This window comes from Saccopteryx bilineata, chromosome 1 (assembly GCF_036850765.1).
Source record: "Saccopteryx bilineata isolate mSacBil1 chromosome 1, mSacBil1_pri_phased_curated, whole genome shotgun sequence".
Taxonomy (NCBI): domain Eukaryota; kingdom Metazoa; phylum Chordata; class Mammalia; order Chiroptera; family Emballonuridae; genus Saccopteryx; species Saccopteryx bilineata.
Genome location: NC_089490.1, coordinates 353,759,832 through 353,784,414, shown reverse-complemented (window position 1 = coordinate 353,784,414; position 24,583 = coordinate 353,759,832). Strand labels below are relative to the sequence as shown.

The 24,583-nt window shown below is 39.1% G+C and overlaps 1 protein-coding gene across 3 annotated transcripts in view; it reads right to left on the bottom strand.

Annotated features, from left to right (window-relative positions):
* SYT9 (synaptotagmin 9) overlaps positions 1 to 24,583 on the bottom strand; it is a 249,601-nt gene that overhangs the window by 143,936 nt on the left and 81,082 nt on the right. For all 3 annotated transcript variants that reach the window (XM_066250855.1, XM_066250854.1, XM_066250856.1), the window contains exon 3: positions 18,856 to 19,396. In XM_066250855.1, the coding sequence (XP_066106952.1) occupies positions 18,856 to 19,396 (541 nt within the window). The remainder of the gene's footprint in view (positions 1 to 18,855; positions 19,397 to 24,583) is intronic.

Here is a 24,583-nt window from a genome sequence, read left to right as displayed (position 1 = left end):
TTTTTTTTTTGTTTTATTTGTTTTGTTTGTTTTTTTTTGTTTGTTTGTTTTGCATTTTTCTGAAGCTGGAAACAGGGAGAGACAGTCAGACAGACTCCTGCATGCGCCCGACCGGGATCCACCCGGCACGCCCACCAGGGGGCGACGCTCTGCCCACCAGGGGGCGATGCTCTGCCCATCCTGGGCGTCGCCATGTTGCGACCAGAGCCACTCTAGCGCCTGGGGCAGAGGCCACAGAGCCATCCCCAGCGCCCGGGCCATCTTTGCTCCAATGGAGCCTTGGCTGCGGGAGGGGAAGAGAGAGACAGAGAGGAAGGCGCGGCAGAGGGGTGGAGAAGCAAATGGGTGCTTCTCCTATGTGCCCTGGCCGGGAATCGAACCCGGGTCCTCCGCACGCTAGGCCGACGCTCTACCGCTGAGCCAACCGGCCAGGGCCTTCATCCTTTTACTTTCAGTCTATGCATATCTTTTGTTTTGAGGTGTGTCTCCTGTAGACAGCATATGATGGGTCCTGTTTTCTTATCTATTCAGCTAGCCTATGTCTTTTGATTGGAGCTTTTAAAACATTTACATTTAAGGTTATTATTGATAGGTAGTTGTTTATTGCCATTTTTTTCTTTAAATCTATATTCCTCTTTTACTATATATATTCCCGCTTTGTTCTGTCTACAGCGGGCCCCTTAACATTTCTTGAAGCATTGGTTTGGTTGTGATGTATTTCTTGAGTTTTGTTTTTTTTTTTGTCTGGGAAGCTTTTTATATCTCCTTCAATTTTAAATGATAGTCTTGCTGGATAAAGAAGTTTTGGTTATAGGTTCTTTTTCTGCATTACTTTGAATATTTTGCCAATTCCTTCTGGCCTCAAGTGTTTCTGTTGAGAAGTCGGATGTCATCCTTAAGTGTATTCCTTTGTAGGTGATTGCCTGTTTTTCTCTTACACCTTTTAATATTATTTCTTTATTCCTAGCTTTGGTATTTTAATTATGATATGTCTTGGTGTGGGTCTCTTTGGGTTCTTTTTTAATGGGGTTCTCTCTGCTTCTTAAACTTGTGTGACTCTTTCCTGCATCAATTTAGGGAATTTTCATCTATAATTTCTTCAAAGAGCTTCTCTAGTCTTTATTCTTCCTCTTCTCCTTCAGGAACCCTTATTATGTGGTTATTGTTTCTCTTCATTTTGTCACAGAGTTCTCTTAGGTTTTCCTAGACTTTCTGATTTTCTTTTCTTTTTGCTTTTCTGCTTCCATGTTTTCACTTATTTTGTCCTCTAAGTCACTGATTCGATCCTCTGCTTCATCCAGCTGGCTTTTAATTCCTTCTAGTGTAGTCTTCATTTCTGATATTGTTTTTGTCATTTCTGTCTGGTTCTTCTTTATGATTTCCATTTCCTTTTTGATGCTTACAATTTATTGAGGTATTCATTAAGTCCATCCATTGTAGCTTTGAGATCCTTAAGCATCCTAAAAATAATTATTTTATACTCTGCATCTGGTAATTTGATTACTTCTGATTTGTCCAGGACTTTTCTGAGGACTTATCTTATTGAAACGTATGACTTATGCTTCTCTGCCTACACATTATTCTCTGTATGACTTACAGCAGGGGTCCCCAAACTATGGCCCACAGGCTGCATGCGGCCCCCTGAGGCCATTTATCCAGCCCCCTCTGCACTTCTGGAAAGGGCACCTCTTTCATTGGTGGTCAGTGAGAGGAGCATATTGACCATCTCATTAGCCAAAAGCAGGCCCATAGTTCTCATTGATATACTGGTCAGTTTGTTGATTTAAATTTACTTGCTCTTTATTTTAAATATTGTATTTGTTCCTGTTTTGTTTTTTTTTTACTTTAAAATAAGATATGTGCAGTGTGCATGGGGATTTGTTTAGTTTTTTTTATAGTCCAGCCCTCCAACGGTCTGAGGGACAGTGAACTGGCCCCCTGTGTAAAAAGTTTGAGGACCCCTGACTTACAGGCTTCTTCCAGTTGTGATCTCCTTACCTAGTAGAGCTGCTCTGAAGTCTTGGTTTGTTTGTTTTCTTCTCAGTTTTCTTAACTTGATGGTATTATTGTTTACTGATCTCAGCAGGGGCCTTATTTGAAACTGTATCCAGGAATGCAGTGATTGTAACCTGAGACTCTGAAGGCTTGATTTGCCAGTTTCTCTCAGGGGGCAGGGTGCTTTCTCAGCTTCAGTATGGGGAGGTGCATCTCAGATCTCCATAGAGACCTGAGTTACTGCCACTCTTCCTTACTTCCTGTTTTTAGCTGTGTTGTATTGCGTTGATTGCAGCTGGAGAGCTTTCTGGAGGTGGGTCACCCAGAACCACTTTAGGTTTGTGCTGTGTGGAGGTATTAACCCTTCCCCCTGCTATGGCCACCTCCACACTGGATGAGTTAGCTTCTCAGGTCATCCCATGCATTCCTCTGCCTCTGTCTGTCTCTCTCTCCCCATTTTCCTTTTGGAAGACAAGCCAGCTCTCCTCAGCACATCTCATTCCCAGGTCCCCAGGCAAGTGGCTGTGAGCAATATTTTCTGCTCTTCTCCTTGTAAAGAGAGCCCTTCTAGGTCTCAGCCTCTTCCCCCCCCACCTGGAAGCAGAGGAGCTTCCACCATGCCCCAAATTCCCTACCAGGCTCGGTGTGTCTTCTTCTTTGCTCCTTGATTTTTGAGACCTGTTCTTATAGTCCAAAGTTGGTTTTTCACACTGATTGCTCCTAAATTAATTTGTAATCCAGTTTGGTGGTGTGAGCTGGGAGTTTGTACATCTGCCTACTCCACTGCCATCTGGTATTGCCCAACATGACACTTCTTAATACATATGCACTGAACCAGGGAGCACCAAAATATATAAAACATCTACTAACTAATCTAAAAATAGAAGTAGACAAAAACACAATTATACTTGGAAATTTTAACACACCATCTAGATAGATCACTCAAATAGAAAATCAATAAAGAAATATCAGCCTTAAATGACACATGGAACCAAATGGACAAAATAGATATTTATAGGACATTCCATCCCAAAATGTCAGATTATACATCATCTCCAGTGTGCATGGAACATTCTCAAGAATAGAATGTATGTTGGGCCACAAAACTAACATCAACAAATTCAGGAAGATGAAAATTATACCAAGCACATTTTCTGACCATAAGCCTTTGAAATTAAAATTCAACTGCAAAAATGGGGAAATTAAACAACATACTTCTCAAAGAGTGACTGGTCAAAGAAAAAATAAAAGCAGAGATCAAAAGATATATACAGACAAATGAAAATGACAACATGGCATATCAAAATTTCTGGGATGTATCGAAAGCAGTAACAAGAGGCAAGTTTATCTCACTACAGGCATGTATCAAGAAAGAAGGAAGATCCCAAGTAAACAGCCTAACATCACATCTTAAGGAACTAGAAAAGAAGAAAAAAGGCAACCCCAAGTCAGCAGAAGAAAGAAAATTGTAAAAATTAAAGCAGAATTAAATGAACTAGAGAACAAAAAACTATAGAAAAAAATTAATACAACAAAGAGCTGGTTTTTTGAAAAGATCAATAAAATCAACAAACCCCTACCTAGATTCACTAAGGAAAAAAGAGAAAAGATTCATATAAACAAAATCTGAAATGAAAGAGGAGAAATTACTACAAATATCATAGATATACAAAAGATCATAGTGATTACTATGACAAATTATATGCCACCAAATTCAACAACCTAGAGGAAATGGACAAATTCCTAAAACTATACAATCTTCCTCGATTGAGTCACAAAGAAGTGGAAAATCTAAATAGACATATAAGCATGGAAGAAACAGAAACACCTATCAAAAATGTCCCCAAAAACAAAAGTCCAGGACCAGATGGCTATACTGGTGAATTCTACTAAACATTCAAAGGAGATTTGGTACCTATCCTCCTCAAAGTATTCCAAAAAATGGAAGAAGCAATACTCTCTAACACATTTTATGAGGCCAACATAACCCTCATACCGAAATCTGGTAGGGACAACACAAGAAGAGAAAACTACAGACCAATATCTCTAATGAATACAGGTATAAAAATCCTAAACAATATATTAGCAAATCAAATACAACACATTAAAAATAATACACTGTGATAAGTGTGATTCATTCCAGGTGCACAAGGATGGTTCAACATAGAGAAATTGATCAACATAATACACCACATCAACAAAACAAGAAATAAAAACCATATGATTCTATCAACAGATGCAGAAAAGGCATTCAATAAGATACACATTCATTTATATTTAAACATTCAATAAAATCGGAATAGAAGGAAAGCACCTCAACATATTAAAGGCCATATATGACAAACCATCAGGTACTATCATATTAAATGGTGAAAAAAATGAAGGCTTTTCCTCTAAAATCAGTAACAAAACAAGGCTGCCCACTCTCTCCACTCTTATTCAATATAGTTTGGGAAGTTTTAGCCAGAGCAATCAGGCAAGAGAAAGAAATAAAAGGTATCCATATCAGGAAAGAAGAAGTAAAGGTATCACTTTCTGCAGATGACATGATCCTGTATATAAAAACCCCAAAGACTCCACCAAAAAATTATTAGAAACAATAAACCAATACAGTAAAGTTGTGGGATACAAAAATCAATGTACAAAAGTTTATTCCTTTCCTATATGCCAATGAAGAAACTTAGGAAAATAAGCTCAAAAAAGCAATTCCTTCTACAATTACAACAAAAAATAAAAAATAAAAATACCTAGGAATAAACAAAGGATGTGAAATACCTATATACTGAAAACTGCAAAACAGTATTGAAAGAAATCGAAAAAGACACAATGAAATGGAAAATATATTCCATGTTCATGGATTGGAAGAATCAACATAATTAAAATGGCCATATTAGCCAAAGCAATATACACATTTAATGCAATACCTATCAAACCCCAATGTCATTTTTTAAAGAAATGGAACAAAAAATTACCAGATTTGTATGAAACCATAAAAAACCCCAAATAGTCAAAGTAATCCTGAGGAAAATGAATGAAGCAAGAGGTATCACACTACCTGACTTAAAAGTATACTACAGAACCACAATAATTAAAACAGCATGGTATAGGTAGAAAAACAGACATACAGACCAATGGAACAGAATAAAGAGCCCAGAAATAAAACCACATTTACATGAAAGAAATAATCTTCAACAAAGGAGCCAAAAACACAATGAAAAAAAGAAAGCCTCTTCAATAAATAGTGCTAGGAAAACTGGAAAGCCACATGTAAAAGAATGAAATTGACTACAAAGACCTAAATATAAAATCTGAAACAATAAATTACACAGACAAAAATATATTTACTAAATTCATGGACTTTGGCCATGGAGAACAATTTATAAATTTGACCCTAAAGGCAAAAAAAAATAAAGGCAAAAAAATAAATGAATGGGACTATTTCAAACTAAAAAGATTCTTTACAGCAAAAGAAAATGACAACAAAACAAATAGGCAGCCAACTAAATGAGAGATAATATTTGCAAACAACAGCTCTGATAAGTGGTTAATATCCACAATATATAAAGAGCTCACAAAGTTCAGCAACAAACAAGCAAACAATTCTATTAAAAAATGGGAAGAGGTCCTGAACAGACACTTGTCCCAAAAGGACATACATATGGCCAACAGATAAATGAAAAGATGTTCATCTTCACTATAGCTATTTTGAGAAATACAAATCAAAACTACAATAAGATACCACCTCACACCTGTTAGATTGCCTATCATCAACAAGACAGGTAATAAGAAATGTTGGAGAGGCTGTGGGAAAAAAAACACCCCTCATTCACTGCTGGTAGAAATGAAAATTAGTACAACCATTATGAAAAAAACTATGGTGGTTCCTCAAAAAATTAAGAATAGAATTATCATATAAGCCAGCAATCCCTCTACTGGGTATCTACCCTCAAAACTTGAAAACATTGGTACACAAAGACCCATGCACCCCCATGTTCATCGCAGCATTGTTCACAGTGGTCAAAGACATGGAAACAACCAAAGTGTCCCTTGATAGAGGATTGGATAAAGAAGCTGTGGTACATATATACACTGGAATACTACTCAGCCATAAGAAATGACATAGTGACATTTACAACAGCACGGATGGACCTTGAGAACATCATACTGAGTGAAATAAGTAAATCATAAAAAGTTAAGAACTGTATGATTCCACACATAGGTGGATATGAAACTGAGACTCATGGACATAGATAAAAGTGAAGTGGTTACCAGGGGGAGAGGATGTGGGGGATAGAGACAAGAAAAGGAGTGGGGGGAAGGGTGTAAAGAGGTGCAAATATACAGTGACAAAAAATGATTTGACTTTGAGTGATGGGTAACAAACATAATCAACAGTTCAAATGCTATAGAAATGTTTACCTGAAACCTATGTATTCTTATTTATCAATGTTACCCTGTTAAAATTAATTTTCTAAATAAAAATGTAAAAAAATTTTAAAAAGCAAACGCTTTGTCCTGGTACCTATACTAGGAAAAAAGCTACCAAAGTCTCTTTGTCAGAGACCTGTAGTTTTACTAATTCTTTCTTTCAGATTTCTGTTTCACAGTCCTACCACTTTTCACTTCCTCTGAATAATCTAGACATGAAAGGTAGGGTGAGGGCTCCTGAGTGATAGGGTGGGATTTGGTGAACTATCATGGACACACAGTTAACTCAACCCCAGTGCTGGCCCACCCCATGCACATCCATATTATAGAAGGAATTTGGCTTCACTGTCATCAGCTGGACACCAAGGCTTTCTGTGGGGCTTTCCAAATTGTTAAGTCTCTTAGGATCAGTTATCCAACCAGCCTTAGTGTTTTCAGCACCAAATAGTGCATTGGAACTGCTCTTATCACTGAGATGAGTATCTTTTACCAATTCTGCCTTCAGTGGTGACACATTGGTAGCTTCAGATCAGTGCTGCTGACAGTATGTACATCATGGAAATAATGCCAGAAGTCAGGACCCCTTTCTACCCTTCCCACCCCAGCCAGTTACACATCTACCATGACACCATTGAATGTGACATATTCAACTATGAGGAGCATATATCCTGGGCTTCCCTGGAAATTTACATCATCCTCTGAGTGGTTCCAGGTGTCTACCTCTATCAGGTCTAGAAATAGCCCCAAGGTCCTGGAGACAGACACAGGGAAAATCCTAAATTAGCCACTGTAAAATATTGGACTTGGCAATGACTCAAAAGTCAAATTTTGATGGAAAGTTAAAGTTTTTAAAATCCTAACATTAAAATAAAGTCTACGCTATTGTAAACTATATCCTTCCTTTTTCTGAACTTGGATCTTTATTGGCACAGAGGTAACCTCACGACTTCTAGTGTTACCGTGTGAGGAAGCTGGCATCTCCTCCAAATCAGAGTCAAGCTGAGATGATCATAGGTCCCAGAGAAAGTCTGTGAACCAGTTTCTAAGCAAGTCTCTGAGAAAGATTCCTGAAATGCTCTGTGCCTACTTGCCAGAGAGCCAGTGATGAGTGGGGTACACTAATAATGCCACGAGCCCATAAAAAAGAAGAAAATCCTACCATTTGCGACAGCATGGAGGGACCAAGAAAATATTATGCTTGGTGAAATAAGCCAGTCAGAGAAAGACAAATACCATATGATTTCACTTGCAGGTGGACTCTAAAGAACAAAATAATCAAACAAATAAAGTTGAAATAAACTCATAGACAGAGAGAATGAACTGGTGGTTGCCAGACGGAAAGGGTTTTGGGGGACTGGGTGAAAAAGGTTAAAGGATTGAGAAGCACAAATTGATGGTTTACAAAATAGTCAAATGGATGTAAGTACAACATAGAGAATCTAGTTGATAATACTGCAATAACTATGTATGTTGCCAGTTTGGGTACTAAAAATATCAAGGGGAATACTACATAAAGTATGTGATTGTTTAACCACTAAGCTGTATACCTAAAACCAATACAAAATAAAATTGAAGGAAAAAAATAATTGACAAATAAAAATAAAATTGTTGGGTCAAAATAGATTAGCATAATTTTAAGAAGTTACTTGGCACATTATCATAAGGTAAACTTTTACTTTATATGTTAGCATAAAAACTGACTGTAAAACTATATTTACATTGTTTATGTGTTAAGTAAAAAAATAAATGCCAGGAGTGTAGGTATGACATTCACCCAGACCATTCAACACATGCTCCCCCTTCTCTGACCTTCCCCAGATGCGACCTTCTCTCTTGCTGGTGGACCCATGCCCCACAAAGATGTATTATACCATTATCAGTGGATCTGGCTTCAGTGGTTGAGAAGTTTAATTAAACTATTGTTTTTATGTTCAATAATTGCTATTTTTTTCCTTCACTGGAAGGTGTGACAATTTTTTATTTAACTGCTAACATTTATAAAACTCATAATATCCTTGGAGAAATATTTCTTTAACTGCTACCATTTATAAAACTCATAATATCCTTGGAGAAATAAAGAACAAAATTTAAAAATAATTAGTTTGTAGGTTCAGCTCTGCATAACACCTCCCAACCAAATCAGGCTTGAGAGCCTCACGAAATTAGTGCCTCGTAAGCTTCATTTTCTTCGGTTAAGTGCTTACTAGTTATTTCACTTCCAGACCCCCTCCTACAGGCTGCATACTCGGTAGTATACAAGCCAGATACAGTCTTCGCACTCACAGAACTGTCTAGTGGAGAAGAAATAAAATTGAACAAATAACACAGAAGAAGGTATGACAAGTAATGACAGAAGTAGAGAGTGCCATGGAAGCAAATATCAGAAAAGCCTATCCTACAGGGCTCAGGTAAGAGTTCTCTGAGGAAGAAGCATTGAAGCTAGGATCTAAGAGCTTCGTGCAAGTGAAAGAAGGGAAAGAGAAGTAGTAAACCAGGATATGTGATCATTTTGAGGCACCTTTTTGTGAACCGACTGAGTTAGGTGTTGAAAAACTTAGTCCTAATTCCTATCTGGCCATTATCCAGCTGTGTGACCTTGGCTGTATCTCCTAATGGCCCTCCACTCAGTCTTATGTGCTAAATGAGAATTTTAGATTGCAGGGCCTCAAAGGCTCTTTGTGGCTATTCAGTCACAAGGAAAATAGGTTACTATGCAGTCAGTACAAGTAAATACTGCTTTTCGAACAGGCTTTGATTAGTAGAGTACACATTGTTTTCAGTAATAGGTTGGATGTTCACAGATACTCCTCCAGGTAAAAATACTGGATCATAAAATCCTTTCAAATGCACAGCAAAGCTGATACATTAAAATGGAATTATTCAGTGACCAGAAACAGCAAGGAAACATAAACTCACAAAGGTAAGTGAGCTCTGGAGCTGGAGCTTACATGGAGGTAAATGTGACTCATTTGTGGTTTAGTGACTGGATTTTAGAGAGGATTGTAGCAGATTCCTGCATGAAGCTGGAGTCCTAAAGATTAAGGATCATATTGTTAGAGAATAAACAACACAGAACATCCACCTTGCACAAGTAAATGTTGGAGATCCATCCTATCTTGGACTTGCTCTGGGTAAAGCAAGAAAAATATCTGCCCCTCTCCACCCCCACCTAGTTTCTTACCACTGTTGTCCAAAAAATTCAAAATTCATTAAAGCGGATGCATGTTGGTAGTTCATCATCTAGGCATCTCATAAAAGCAATTGCAAATCATCTCTGAAGGACTGTCCTTTAAACCCTTGGTTTGAAAACTTCAGTGGCCCTCCTGGTCCATGAAGTCTGCACCTGAAGACTCCAATATCAATTTGCAGTTGGTTGAATCCAAGGATGCAGAACACATGGATACTGAGGGGAGACTAAGGGACTTGAGAATATGAAGATTTTAATATCCACATAAGTCCTAGAACCAATTCCCCTCAGATAAGCAAGGATGACTGTACTGATAAAGATCCAAGACTGATGAGCTCACAATCATAAATCACTAAAGGCAAGAGACAACAAGGCATGATAAATTATGGAGTGGATGGAAATGCCAAACAAAAGAATGAGCTGTAAAGATTATAGCTATTGGAGTTATGAGCAACAGACTATATATGTGTATATGTATATATATGTTTATATATGGATATAAACAAACTATGCATGGGAGGGTAAAAGAAATAGAAAAAGAAACTGCAAGTATGTTGAAGAAAAAGGAAACCATAAAAAATGTTAAGTAAATGTGAAAATATCAAATAATACTTCTACGAATAAAAAGAAAAAAATGGCTGAGAACTTTCCAGAACTAATAAAAGGAAACAATTTCAGATCCAGGAAGCCCAGTAAATCTCAAACAGGATAAATAAAGAGAAATGCCCACTTAGCGGTGTTATAGTTAAAACAATACTAAACAGGAAAGCAAGACCCTAAAAGCAGTAAAAAAGAAAAGGAAAATTACCTACAAAGGAATAAATATTAGACTAAATGTTGACATCTCAAAAGTAATTGGAGGTCAGAAGACTTTGGAATGACAGTTTTACAACACCAAAATGTGAGCAACTGAGAGTTTTATGCTTCCAATTTTTTATACCCAGAATAACAATCTTCTAAGAACAATAGCAAAACAAAGACATTCAGGAGCTGTGGCTGTTTGTTGAAGACCATATCCAGCCTGTGGAGATCCCAAAGAAGGCACCTAGAGAAAGAAATATCCCAACCTCACTCTACACCCTTCTTAGTTGTCTGAACCTAATCAGAAGCCAAAGACTAAGGTAGATCCTTTCAGTTTGAAGAAGAATAAACAATAACCTTAAAGCCTTCAGAGGCTTTTGGCAGAAGTAAATGGAATATATCCAAAATAATGCCCTTCACCAATTTTATAAATCAAGACTCACTGATCTCAGTTCAGATTAGGACCATACTATACAAGAATATAGCTTACGTGAGTCACTCATGAGCACAGATGCAAAATATGCTAAACAAAATATTAGCAAACTGAACTCAGCAATGTACAAAACAGGTAATATAGCAAAGCCAACTGAGATCATACTAGAAATATAAGATTGGCTTAAGATAAGAAAATTGATGTAACTGACCAAAGTAGCATATCGAAGGGGGAAAACCTCACAGGATCATAGCATTTGATAAAACGACTGTTTGTGATAAAGTTTTAGTCAACTAGGAATAGAGGGATATAGTTTTAATATAATAAAGACATCCCCAAACTATATATAGTAAAATTTTATCAATGCAAGAGTTAAAAACATTTCATTTAAAATAAGGGAAAAGTCAAGGATGACTACTACCATAATTAATACTCTGCATTGTATTGGAACTCCTAGTCTGTGCACTAAATTTTTTTAAAAAAAGAATACAAGGTATACAAATTAGAAACAGACAAACTATTATAATTCATGTGACTGATTATCCACAAAGAAAATTAAAAATCCACAATCCAATTATGAGAATGAATAAAGTTTTGTAAGATTGACACATAGAAGATTAATATACAAAATTTAAACTGTATTACTATACAGCAACATTAGTAAGAAAAAGCAATTTTAGCCCTGGCTGGGTAGCTCAGTTGGTTAGTGTCATCTCCATATGCCACGGTTGCAGATTTGATTCCCAATCAGGGCACAGACAAGAATCAACCAATGGATGCATGAGTGCGTAGAGCAAGAGATCGATATTTCTCTCTCTCCTTCTCTCCTTTCCCCTTTTCTAAAATCAATAAAATTAAAAAAAAGAGAAAGAAAACTTAGAAAAGCTACTATTTAAAATAACAAAGATACCTAGCAATAAATCTAACAAGAGACATACAAGATTCTGACATAGAAAATTATAAGCCTTGAGTAAAAAACTTTGGAGAACTAAATGGAGAAATGCACAATGATCACAAACAGGAAGACTCAGTATCACAGATGTAAAACTTCCCTAAATCAATCTATAGACCTCATGTAAGTCCTAAGAAATACAAGAAAAAATTTTGTTTAATTTGACCATTAGATTCTAAAATTTATGAGAAAAGTCAAGTATCAGTCAAGACTGAACTAAAGAATAAGCAGGCTAGATGACTGAATTGCTCTTCCATTTTGTTAAGGCTTATCATAGAAAGACAGTAGCTTGCAAATTGTGCTATTGGTAGAGATAGTCAAATAGAACAATGGAAAAAAAAGAGAATCCAGAAAGAACAAATTGTTCATATATCAAAATCTATATAGGATAGAGGATGTACTGCAGATTATTGGGGAAAAATGCCAAAACACTGGATATCCATGTGGAAAAAGATATGTAGATATATTACAGACTAAATATTTATGCCAACCCCAAATTCATATGTTGAAGCCCTTGCTTCCAATGCGATGACATTTATCTATCTATCTATCATTTATTTATCATATTGGAGGGAGGCAGAGACAGACTCCCACATGCAATCTGACCAGGAGCCACCTGGAAAGTCCACTAGGGTGCAATGCTCTGCCCATATGGGGCCCTTGCTCCATTGCAACCAGAGCCATTTTTTTAGCACCTGAGGCAGAAGCCATGGAGCCATCCTTAGTGCTCAGGGCCAGCTCGCCCCAATGGAGCCCTAGATATAGGAAGGGAGGAGAAAAGAGAGAGAGAGAAAGAGAGAGAAGCAAGAGGAGTACGGGTGGAGAAGCAGATGGTCACTTCTGCTGTGTGCCCTGTCCCGGGAATTGAACCCAGGATATCCACACACTGGGCTGACACTCTACAACTGAGCCAACCGTCCAGGGCCCCAATGTGATGGTATTTAGAGGTGGATCTTTTGGGCAGTAATTAGGTTTAGATGAGGTCATGAGGATAAAGTCCCCATGATAGAACTAATGTCCTTGTAAGAAGAGAGAGACCAATACTCTCTATCTTTTCACCATGTGAGAACACAGTGAGAAGGCAGCTATCTACAGGCCAAGAAGAGGACCCTTACCAAGAACCAAATGTACTGACACCTTGACTTGGACCTCCCAGCTTTCAGAACTGTGAGAAATAAATTCCTGTTGTTCTCATAGTTTATGGTATTTTGTCAGCCTAACATAATATGGAATGTCTGTATTAACCATACAAAAAATTTCATTCTGAGTGGATTAAAGCATATATAGGAAAGCTAAAACTTTAACATTTCTAATAAAAGATAGAGAAGAAATATCTTCATGACACAGAGTAAGAAAGAATTTCTTAGATACGACACAAAAGTGCTAACTTTCCATGGAAAATACTGACATGTTTTACTACTTTAAACATAATAACCTCTCTTGATGGTATTTGCATTAAATTTTGGTATATTGCTTTGGGTAATATGGCCATTTTAACAATGTTGATTCTTCCAATCCATGAACATGGAATATTTTTCCATTTCATTGTGTCTTTTTCAATTTCTTTCAATAATGCTTTGTAATCTTCAGTATATAGGTCCTGCACATCCTCTGTTAAGTTATTCCTAGGTGTTTTGTTTGTTTGTTTTTGCTGTGGCAATTATAAAAGAAATTGTTTCTTTTTTTTTCTTTTTAGTTTATTTTTCGAAGTTTCATTGTTGGAGTATAGGAAAGCAATAGACTTTAGTATATTGATTTTGTATCCTGTGACTCTACTGTATTGGTTTATTATATCTAACAGTCTTTGGTTTTTTTTTATATACAGGATCATGTCATTTGCAAAAAGTGATGTCTTTACTTCTTTCCTGATATGGATGCCTTTTATTTCTTTCTCTTGCCTGATTACTCTGGCTAACACTTCCAGAACTATGTTGAATAAGAGTGGAGAGAGTTGTCTTATTACTGATTTTAGAGGAAAAGCTTTCATTTTTTCACCATTTAGTATGATATTAGCTGATGATTTATCATATATGGACTTTATTATGTTGAGATACTTTCCTTCTATTCTAATTTTATTGTTTTAAAGATAAAGGGATGTTGTATTTTATCAAATGCCTTTTTTGCATCTACTGATAGTATCATGATTTTTGTTCTGTTTTGTTGATATGGTGTATTAATTATGTTGATCAATTTACATATGTTGAACTATCCTTGTACTACTAGAATAAATACCACTTTATTGTAATGTATTATTTTTAAATGTGTTGCTGTATTTGATTTGCTATATTTTGTTTAGGATTTTTGCATTTGTATTGATTAAAAATATTGGTCTGTAGTTTTCTTTTTTTGTGTTGTCCTTGCCAGGTTTTAGTATCAAGGTTATGTTGGCCTCATAAAATGTGTTAGAAAGTATTTATTTTTCTTTAATTTTTTGGGGGGTAAGACTTTAAAAAGGAAAAGTAACAAATCAGCATGGTATTGACAGAAAACAAACATACAGGCCAATGGAACAGAATCGAGAGCCCAGAAATAAACCCCTTATATATGGACAAATAATATTCAACAAAGGAGCCAAAAATACATAATGGAGAAATCAAAGCCTCTTCAATAAATGGTGCTGGAAAAATTGGAAAGCCACGTTCAAAAGAATTAAACTTGACTATAGTTTGTCTCCTTGCACAAAAATTAATTCAAAATGGATCAAAGACATATATAAAATCTGAAACAATAAATTACATAGATGAAAACATAGGTACTAAATTCATGGACGTTGGCCATAGAGAAAAATCTATGAATTTGACCCCATAGACAAAGGAAGTAAAGGTAAAAATAAATGACTGGGACTATATCAAACTAAAAAGCTTCTGCACAGCAAAAGAAAATGACAATAAAACAAATAAGCCACCAACTAAATGGGAGACAATATTGCAAACAACAGCTCTGATAAGGGGTTAACATTCAAAATATATAAAGAAATCACTAAGTTCAGCAACAAACAAGCAAACAATCCAATTAAGAAATGGGAGTCCTGGCCAGTTTGCTCAGTGGTAGAGCAAACTATACCAGCATGTGGAAGTCCCAGGTTCGATTTCCTGTCAGGGCACACAGAAGAAGTGACCATCAGCTTCTCCACCCTTACCCTCTCCCCGTTCTCCCTCTACCTCAGCCATGGCTCATTAGGACAAGTTGGCCCTGGGTGCTGAGGATGGCACCATGGCCTTATCTCAGGTGCTAAAATAGCTCAGTTGCCAAGCAACAGAGCAATGGCCCATGGTGGGCAAAGCTTCATCCCATAGGGGGCTTGCCAGGTGAATCCTGGTCAGGGTGCATGCTGGAGTTGTCTCTCTGCCTCCCCACATCTCACTTAATAAAAAAAAGGGGAGAGGACCTGAACCAACATTTCTCTCCAGAAGACATACAAATGGCCAACAGATATAAGAAAAGATGCTCATGTTCAATAGCTATTAGAGAAACTCAAATCAAAACTAAAATGAGATACCACCTCACACCTGTTAGATTGGCTATTATCAACAAGACAGGTAATAACAAGTGTTGGAAAGGCTGTAGAGAAAAAGGAACCCTCATTCACTGTTGGTGGAAATGCAAATTAGTACAATCATTATGGAAGAAAGTATGGTGGTTCCTCAAAAAATTAAGAATAAAACTACTATATAACCCAGCAATCCCTCTACTGGGTATCTACCCCCCAAACTGAAAAACACTGGTACGTAAAGACACATGCACCCCCATGTTCTATAATAATGCACACCCAGCATTATTCACAGTGGTCAAAGACATGGAAACAACCAAAGTGTCCCTTGATTGAGGATTGGCTAAAAAAAGATGTGGTAGATATATACAGTGGAATACTACTCAGCCATAGAAATGATGACATATTGTCGTTTACAAAATGGATGGACTTTGAGAACATTATACTGAGTAAAATAAGTATATCAGAAAAAGCTAAGAACTATATGATTTCACACATAGATGGGATATAAAACTGAGACTCATGGACATAGATAAAAATGAAGTGGCTACCAGGTGGAAGGATATGTGAGAGGAAGGGTGTAAAGAGGAACAAATATAAGGTGATGAAAAATGATTTGATTTTGGGTGATGGGTACACAACACAATCAATAGTTCAAATGCTATAGAAATGTTTACCTAAAACCTATGTACTCTCATTGATCAATGTCAGTCACCCTGTTAAATTTAATTTTCTAAATAGAATTTAAAGAAAAAGAACCTCTCTTGACCAAAAGGTACTACAAAGTGAGTACAAAGACAGCTATAAATGGAGAGATGTTTGGATACACATCACCAACAATAAATAAAAGAACATATATGAATCAATAAGAAAAGAAGAGAGAAAAGAAGTACTGAACAAGCATTTTACAAGAAGGAAAATATGCATGGCCAATTAACATCAAAAGATGAACTTGGCAACCATGAAAATACAAGTTATATACTATTTCCCATGCATGCACTTGCACCCATATTCAACAGTATGGCCACTGCAAGTGTTGGTGGGAGTGTAAAGCACTAGGAATTTTCAAATTTCACCAGTGGGAGGGTCAATTTGTGGAAAAGAACTCAGCATTGCCTGGAAAAGTGGAACATGTGTGTGCCTTACCTCTACAAGGGATATACCCGAGAGAAATGATTGTGTCTGTGAACCAGGAAGTATGCACATGAATGTTCTCTGCTATATTTTTCAGAATCATAAAAAACTAGTATCAACCCAAATGTCATCAATACAAGAAAGCTAATCTGTCATGTACAACACAAAAGGATATTATACAACAACGAAAATACATGAACCGTAGCTCTAGTCATCTCTATTGTTAAATGTCAAAACCAATGTGAACTAAAAAAAAAAAAAAAGTCAGAAGAGCTATGAAAATAAGGAGACAAAACAAAACAATACACTGTGCTATAAATATGTCACAATAAATAAAATTCAGGACAAGAGTATCCTCTGCACAGGAGGAGACTGAGAATGTGATGAGGGAGAACCCAAGAGTCACCAAAGTGTTGGTGATTTTCTATTCTTCATCTGAAGGGTATGTTTATGCCTGTTTGTCTAATGACTCCCTCATTACTTGGTATATGTATGTTATATACACTGTGTACTATACATGCTATCATAAAAATGAAAGCTTGGCAAACCTCAGTCTCTATACAAAATCATGTTCAGAATAGTACAGTCAACACAGTCCTAAATAATAATTTTTTTATGAAATTTTAAAAACATGATATATTATTAGGCAATCTGTATTCCATTCTCAGGATCTCCTCTCTCCTGCTGACCATCCAAAGGCCTAGATCAATCACAGAATTTTTTTTTGCCTCAGAAAACAGCTGAGAATTTTGAGGCCTTTATCCTTATTGGTTTTCCTCCTGAATAAATAATTTAACATTCTTCACAAATTCTATGAAAATCAGGACTTCTGCAGCAATGGACAGGGAACTCTTTGTCCAGAAGTCTGGAAGGCAACTGACAGCAGGATCTCTATTGAGCTTTTTAATAACTATTCCAGCTATTTTATAGAATTCATTTGTCGATAAATATAAATTGATGGCATACTAGATGGTACAACCAACAAATACTCCAGTGAAAGGTTCATTCTTAAGCCATTCACAGCAGTGTAAGTAAGCCACCCTCTTGCCTCTTCCCATGCTGCCTACTGATTTTGGGAATCCTTTTTGCTCATCCCCACATCAATTTTTTGGGTTTACAGATAGCACAACCTTCCAAGATTAAAGAGATCTGTTCCTTTCTCAATCTACCAAATCACTTTAGTCTCATCATCTGATGCTTTCTGCACCTTCTCCAGCTCCTTCTTGTCTTTCCTTGTCATTATGATAAAGGCCAGCAACACCCTCTGCTACACTTCTCTCATCTGAGCAGCAGGACAAAGCTGGCACTGGTACCAGGTGGCGTGTGAAGAGAAGGTACTCAAGTGTGGGTGAGTTGCCAATTCACTGAAGCGGCTGAGGATGACACAGTACTAGTGTGGTTGTTTGGTCATTGGGCAGAGAATTTATGTGTTCTCTTCCTGAGGAAAGTGGAAGAGAACTCTCACTAGATGGGCTCCAGACTCAGGCTGGATCATTGTCTGAACTGAGTAAGGATTTGGTATTGGCGTCTTTGGATGGCAAGGCAGGGAAAGGGAAAGAAACAGAGAAAGAAAAGGGCCTCAGAAGGGCCCGTATTCCAGAAGTCAAGCTAACAAAGTTACCTGAGGGTATTTGGACAGGTGAAAGAAACAAGTGGTATTAAAGTATCAGAGTTACCTAGGAAAGTCCAGTTTTCCTTTCTATTTCAGGAGTGTCAGTACCCCTCTGCAGGATAATGAAAAGGAGATCAACGGAGTAAGAGTATCACCACTGCAATCTCATGTTGAAAGTACATGCACAGATATATGGTATCACTACATAGCACTTCTTTTCTGAGCCTTAAGTTGAATTTGACCTTCTATAGATTAGTGTTGCCAATATCTATAGATCATTCCAGACTGCTTTTCTTGTAACTTTGAGTCAATATTTGAAAATGTGGCATGATCTCCTCTTAACCATTCTTACTTCTAGAGTTAAAAGTGAAGATCTCACCATGAGAAATGCTACTGAGCTGAGCTGACCTGAGAACATGGGTAAGGACTTAATGCCCTTAGCTGCAGAGTACGCTCAACAGGACGCCAGGATCCATTTAGCACAAACTACTTAAGTAAGAAAGCTTTAAAGAAAATGTGGGAAGAAGGGCAGATAATATCTACTGCCTATTAGAGCACAGCTAAGAATTAGAAAGTGGAAAAGAGGGAAGGTTATTCTTGAATATTGTTTTCATCAATAATTCTTAGAAATTTTAAAATGAATACGGTTGAAGATCTGTTTCTAGAAAGGTACCAGGAGGTTCTGAAACCAGAGCTATATGTATATTGACATGAGTTTTATACTCTGTCCCCAAATAAAATAAGGTATAAGTAATTTGTTTGCATGCTGACCAAGAAGCACTCCCCTGCCCCCGCCCCCCCAAAAAAGAAGTGGTGGACTTACATTGGTGACATATTCAATGTCCTTCCAAAGGATGCACTCCCTGGGGAAATCAGCCAAATCTAAGAAGTGATCTACCACCACTTGGCCAATTAAGTCATGGCGAGAGAACCTGTCAAAGTCGTACACAGAGAAGTGAAGCTTCCGGGCTTCAAGGTCATTGTAGGGAACTGGAAATAAAAACACTTCATCAAACACAGGGTTCAGGGTCTTTCTGTGAACTTTAGTCTGGTGTTTTGTTTTCCGATCGGGAAGCAAATAGATCTTGACGTAAGGGTCTGATGTTCCAGAAAAGTCCTTGGCGGGCAGATTGACAGCTTTGTGAATCTTCACTATGAGCTGCTCTAAGTCACAGTCATATTTTAAAATAAAGTTCAGTTTCCCACAGGCTTTGCTGTTACTCCTTCTCCCATCGTCATTATCCAAAGACTTCTGTTTATATAACTCTGGTTTAATTCGACCAATTCCAGCCAGCTGTTCCTGTTTTTGAAGCTGCTGGATGTTGAAGTCTGGGTTTGACAGGTTGAGTTGCCTTGAATTATGCCTTGAGTGAAGAGCAAGAGAACAAAGTTATAATCTCATTAGCTACAGGTCTTTTAGAAACTTGTGCCTAGGAATGTAGGTAGACAGTTACACACTAGGCTCCTTTTTTTTTTTTTTTTTTTTTTTTGCTTAAATTCAATCTGTTCATCAATGTGAGTAATCTGCTCCCCAAGGCTGGAAGACCAAAATTGAGGCCTGGTATCAACAAATGAATGTATTCACATGACCTTGGAGATTTAAAGGATTAATGCATTTCCTAAACTACTATGCCATTAAAAAGGCTTATTGAGCTGGTGGAATGTAACCATGTGTTCAGACTGGTTTTAAAATAAAATTATTCTCTCTCTCTCTCTCTCTCTCACACACACACACACACACACATACATATATATATCATCCTGAAATTGAAATAGTTAGCTGTATATCTTCTTAAGAAGAATGAATCTTTCTCTAAATTACACAGAATGTCTTGTCACTGCCTTACAGCTTTATAGGATGTGTATTTTTACTAGTTCAAATCAAATCATTCTATCACAGGAACACAATTTTTGCTTTTGTGAGAATGTATGTGACAGGATGTCTCTGCTTGCAGTGGGCTGAGTTGGCTCTGCTGCAAGTGCAAGTGTGCTTCTGTGATTCCACGCGGGTGATAATGAAGCAGCAGGGAGGGTTTCATTTCTGTAATAAATACTATGTGTATAAAAGGAAAGGTAAGCTAGTATAAATGTATTCAAGGATTCAGTTAGAGAAGGCTGGATACTGATATTTGCAAATTAAATATTTGCTAACAGAATCGACTCTTCCCCTTATAATCTTATTGGTTTGGGTTAAAAGTTTCCCTGAAATTGTATTTGCAATGTGCATACTTGTGTGTCTTCACAAATGGAAAAAAGTGGTCATTACGTAAAAGGTTTTTTTCTTTTTTCTTCTTTTCCAAGTGAGAGGAGAGAGATAGTGAGACAGACTCCTACATGCGCTCTGACCAGAATCAACCCAGAAGCCCCTGTCTGGGGCCGATGCTCTGCCCATCTAGGTCATGCTTGTAACTGAGCTATTTTTAGTGCCTGAGGTGGAGGCTTCACAGATCCATCCTCAGCACCTGGGGCTGATGCACTTGAACCAACTGATTCATGACTGCAGGAGAGGGTGAGAGAGAGAGAGAGAGAGAGAGAGAGAGAGAGAGAAAGAAGGGGGAGTCAGAGGGGGAGGGGTAGAGGTGTAGATAGGCACTTCTCCTGTGTGCCCTGACCAGAAATCAAATCCAGGACATCCCCATGCCGGGCTGACACTCTGCCACTGAGCCAACTGGCCAAGGCTACAAGGTTGTTTTTAAGGTTGTTTTTAGCTCAGAGTTTGGAGTCATGATACTGTATTTTCTGTAGTCTCTCAATAACCTTAATTAAAATTGTTTCTCTCCACCAGGTCAAAAGCAACAGCCAGGCAGTCTCTGAGGGACTGGTAGATAGTTGGAGAGGCAGAGTAAACATTGGTGTGTATCTTCTTTTCCTTTCTTAAGACTATTTTATTAAATAAAGATGTGAAAATAGGACTGATAGCCCCCAAAACACATTTGAAATTATTCTCCCTTGTCATACAAATGCTGTTATGCTGAACATTCCTTTTCATCCTAAAACATATGCCTCGTCACTAATCACCCACAAGAGCATAACCACAGACTTGTCACTCGCACTTGTCCCAGCCCACACAGTCCACCACAAGCAGACGAACTCTAGGCACACACATTTCCACATGAGCACAAACTGGTCGGAAACTTCTGTTGTGACTCTTTAACTTCTTACAGAGAAATCCTCAATCTTAAGTTTTCCCTGTATCTTCTGATTTTTCAAGGCCAGGAAGAAAGTTCGGAGATGCTCTTAAGCACCTTAAACTGGCTGGCTGTGCAAGTATAGCCAGGTCATTTCCTTGTCGAGATGTTGAACCTCTGCAGTGCTAGAATAGAGCTGTAGCCTTGTTCTGTTGGGATCTCTAGGCAGAAAGAACCAGCATGAAGAAGCAAGTTTCCAGCCCTATGCAGAGGCCATAAGGGGCTGGCATCAATTCTGGCTCCTTCTGCTCTTAGTTTTTCTCTTCAGGCTGGACTCAAACAAGAGCCATACTGGGGTCTGGAGCAAGTTCCCACCTACAATGGGCCAAACTAGGAGCTGTTAGTCAGTGATGCTGTTTACATACTAAAAAGTGCTCCATCAAGCCCCACTGGGTGTGCCTTCTCTGCACCAGCATCTGTGATGGGACACTAGTCCTATGTCCACACCAGCCCCAACCCTGCCACTCTGCTGTCACTCCTCTCCAGAGGTGGTTGCTGAGCAGGTTCTCTGTGCATAACACCTTTCCTTCAGTTTTTTTGGAGAGTACTGGCTTTAGATTCATCACAGAAACATTTTGTCTTAACCCTTATCTGTGGGACTAAGTGTATCATGTAAACTTAAACTTTGATTTAAAAATACATGAATCTGGCTGCTTAGCAATGGAATATCTTCTGTTCTAGTATACTTTTTTAAGACATGAAATCTGAAGCAAAATAAATCCTATGTGTTCTGCTGTTCCTAGCCACAGTGGATTCCCAGGGTTAGAGGGAGTAGGCTGGGGAGGGCATTAAGACGAGAGATATTTGTACTTCAAAGACCAAAATGTTCCCTCTGGAAGCAATTGTACAGGATGCCTCTGTTCCAAATTCCAACACAGCTGAAGATTCTTTTCAAAATTTAAGCACAGGTATGAATACTAGTACCCTCCCAAATGTTTTACATGATGAGTTTCATTCTCTACCCTCCCTCCCACCCCCATTTAGAATCACATTTATTACTGTAAGGCAGTGGCTTACATCAGAGAGCAGAGACTGGAATAGGCCAGGACAGCTCTTGCTCCCTGGGGTTCTCTTTCAGTCGCTTTCAATTTCCTTTCAGGAGAGAGTCAGTGACTCCCAGAGGTGGAGGCATGGGCTAGAGAAGTTCAGGCCAGTCGGGTATCTCCTCACCTCCCTGCATAAACTCTGCAGCTCTCTGAGATGAGAAAGTAGAGCAGGGAGCCTGTCCCAGGAGTGTGAAGGAGAAGAGAGGTAGAGGAAATGGAAAATCAATATTCCACGGCTCTTGTAGCCTACTGACGTGGAGGTGGGATGATAAGCAAGTCAAAAGCAAGGAGAGGAAAGACACAGAACAGAATGTTGCGACCTGGCTCTCGGCACCCTGAGGAGGGCTTCCAAAATGGTCCAGTGGACTCAAAACTTGAGTGCAGTCAACTAGAGGCCCTGCCCCACCCTGCCAAGGGTCTAAGATTTTAATGCCACTGGGTGACACTGAGTGTGGTAAGCAGGGATCTGTGGCCAGAGCAGGTCAGGGGAGTCCTGTATGTTGGTGTTCTCAGGACTTAACGTGTACAGTGAGTGGGAGGAGAGAAGGTGAGTCCGGAGGATGGGAACGCTGAGACACAGTGTCCGCTGTGAATAGTCACACCCTCATGCTGTCTTAGAGAAGCTGGACCCTGGAGCTGGACCTCTTGGCTTCCTCCACCTCCCATTAGAGGCCATTTTCCTGTTGGACTGAGGCCAGGATGAGAACTTAATGACTGGACTTGACCGTCCCAGATCTGAATTGGAAGACTCATGGTTAAGCATAAAGAAAGCCTAATTTCAAAGATGACTAACCAAATCTATAAAGTATATTTCCCAGAACAAACTCAAACACTTTTGTGCCTGAAGGAATCTGAGACTGGGGTTGAACTGCAGCCAAGGGTCAGAAGAGGCAGGTGCCCAGATGCAAAAGACTTTTCCTCTTCTCCTTTCCCCAAATTTAAATAAACCAGTCCATTATCCCAAAGCCTTGGTTCCTGAGCCATCACCCTAAAACAAAACTATCTCACTGGGTCTTAAGAAAGAGAACATTACTGCAAGTCAATAAATTTGAATGGGAAAAGCAAGGGGTCAGGAGAGGCAAAGCCTAGTCATTGCCTACAAGGAAATGCCTTAGGCAACTGATGAGACAGTCATACACTAACTGTAATTCAGGGCAGAAGGAGATTAAAAAAACAACAAAGACCTGATTTGAGGTTCAAGAGCCACAGAAGCAGAGAGGCAGAGAGAGAGAGAGAGAGACAGAGAGAGAGAGAGGAAAAGGTGTCTCTGGCTTGGGAAACTGTCGTGGTGGAGATGGTACTTGAGCTGAACCTACCTTCTTAACTTGGCCTCATACTGATCAGCCTCCAAGCTGATGATCTCGACCTCAACAGGACTCTCTAGCAGGATGCGGGCTTCAGCTCTTCAGCCCCAGCAGCTTTCTCCTAACACCCAGTGCTCAGAGTCCCCAGCGCCCCTCCCCTCGCTGGGCCTCCCCTGTGCAGCCGTGGACAAGGGTATATGCTCTTCTATCCTCCCTCATCTCAGGGACCCCATCCCAGAGGGGAAACCTGGCCTGTCAGGCTCCAAGGAGTGGAAAGAGAGAGAAGCAAATTGTGACTTCAGCACCACCTAGGGTTTCTTCACTAGGTTCAAGTCAAGACACGGAAGTGGAGAAAGGACTGTTTTCCTTCTTGAAACTCCCCGAGTGATGGAGAGGAGAGTTGGTTTGTCCGGATCTGTAAGCAGACACACAGGAAGGTGCAGACAGGGACAGATGCATTTAACCAATGACTAGGACTGGGCAGAGGAATCTGAGGCTTTCTTATAATGATTCTGAAGCTTCTAGACTGAGCAAGCTAATGAAGATGTAGGCATCAGGCCTTGGCCAGTGCAGGTGTGTGGTCAGGTGCAGTCAGATACACAGCCTGCTTCCTCCTACCCCCTCTTAAGTTTAACAGGTTTAAAACCCTGCTGTATGGCCCTGGCCGGTTGGCTCAGCGGTAGAGAGTCGGCCTGGCATGTGGGTGACCCGGGTTCTATTCCCGGCCAGGGCACATAGGAGAAGCGCCCATTTGCTTCTCCACCCCCTCCCCTCCTTCCTCTCTGTCTCTCTCTTCCCCTCCCGCAGCCAAGGCTCCATTGGAGCAAAGATGGCCTGGGCGCTGGGGATGGCTCCTTGGCCTCTGCCCCAGGCGCTAGAGTGGCTCTGGTCGCTGCAGAGCGATGCCCCAGAGGGGCAGAGCATCGCCCCCTGGTGGGCAGAGCGTGGCCCCTGGTGGGTGTGCCGGGTGGATCCCGGTCGGGCGCATGTGGGAGTCTGACTGTCTCTCCCCG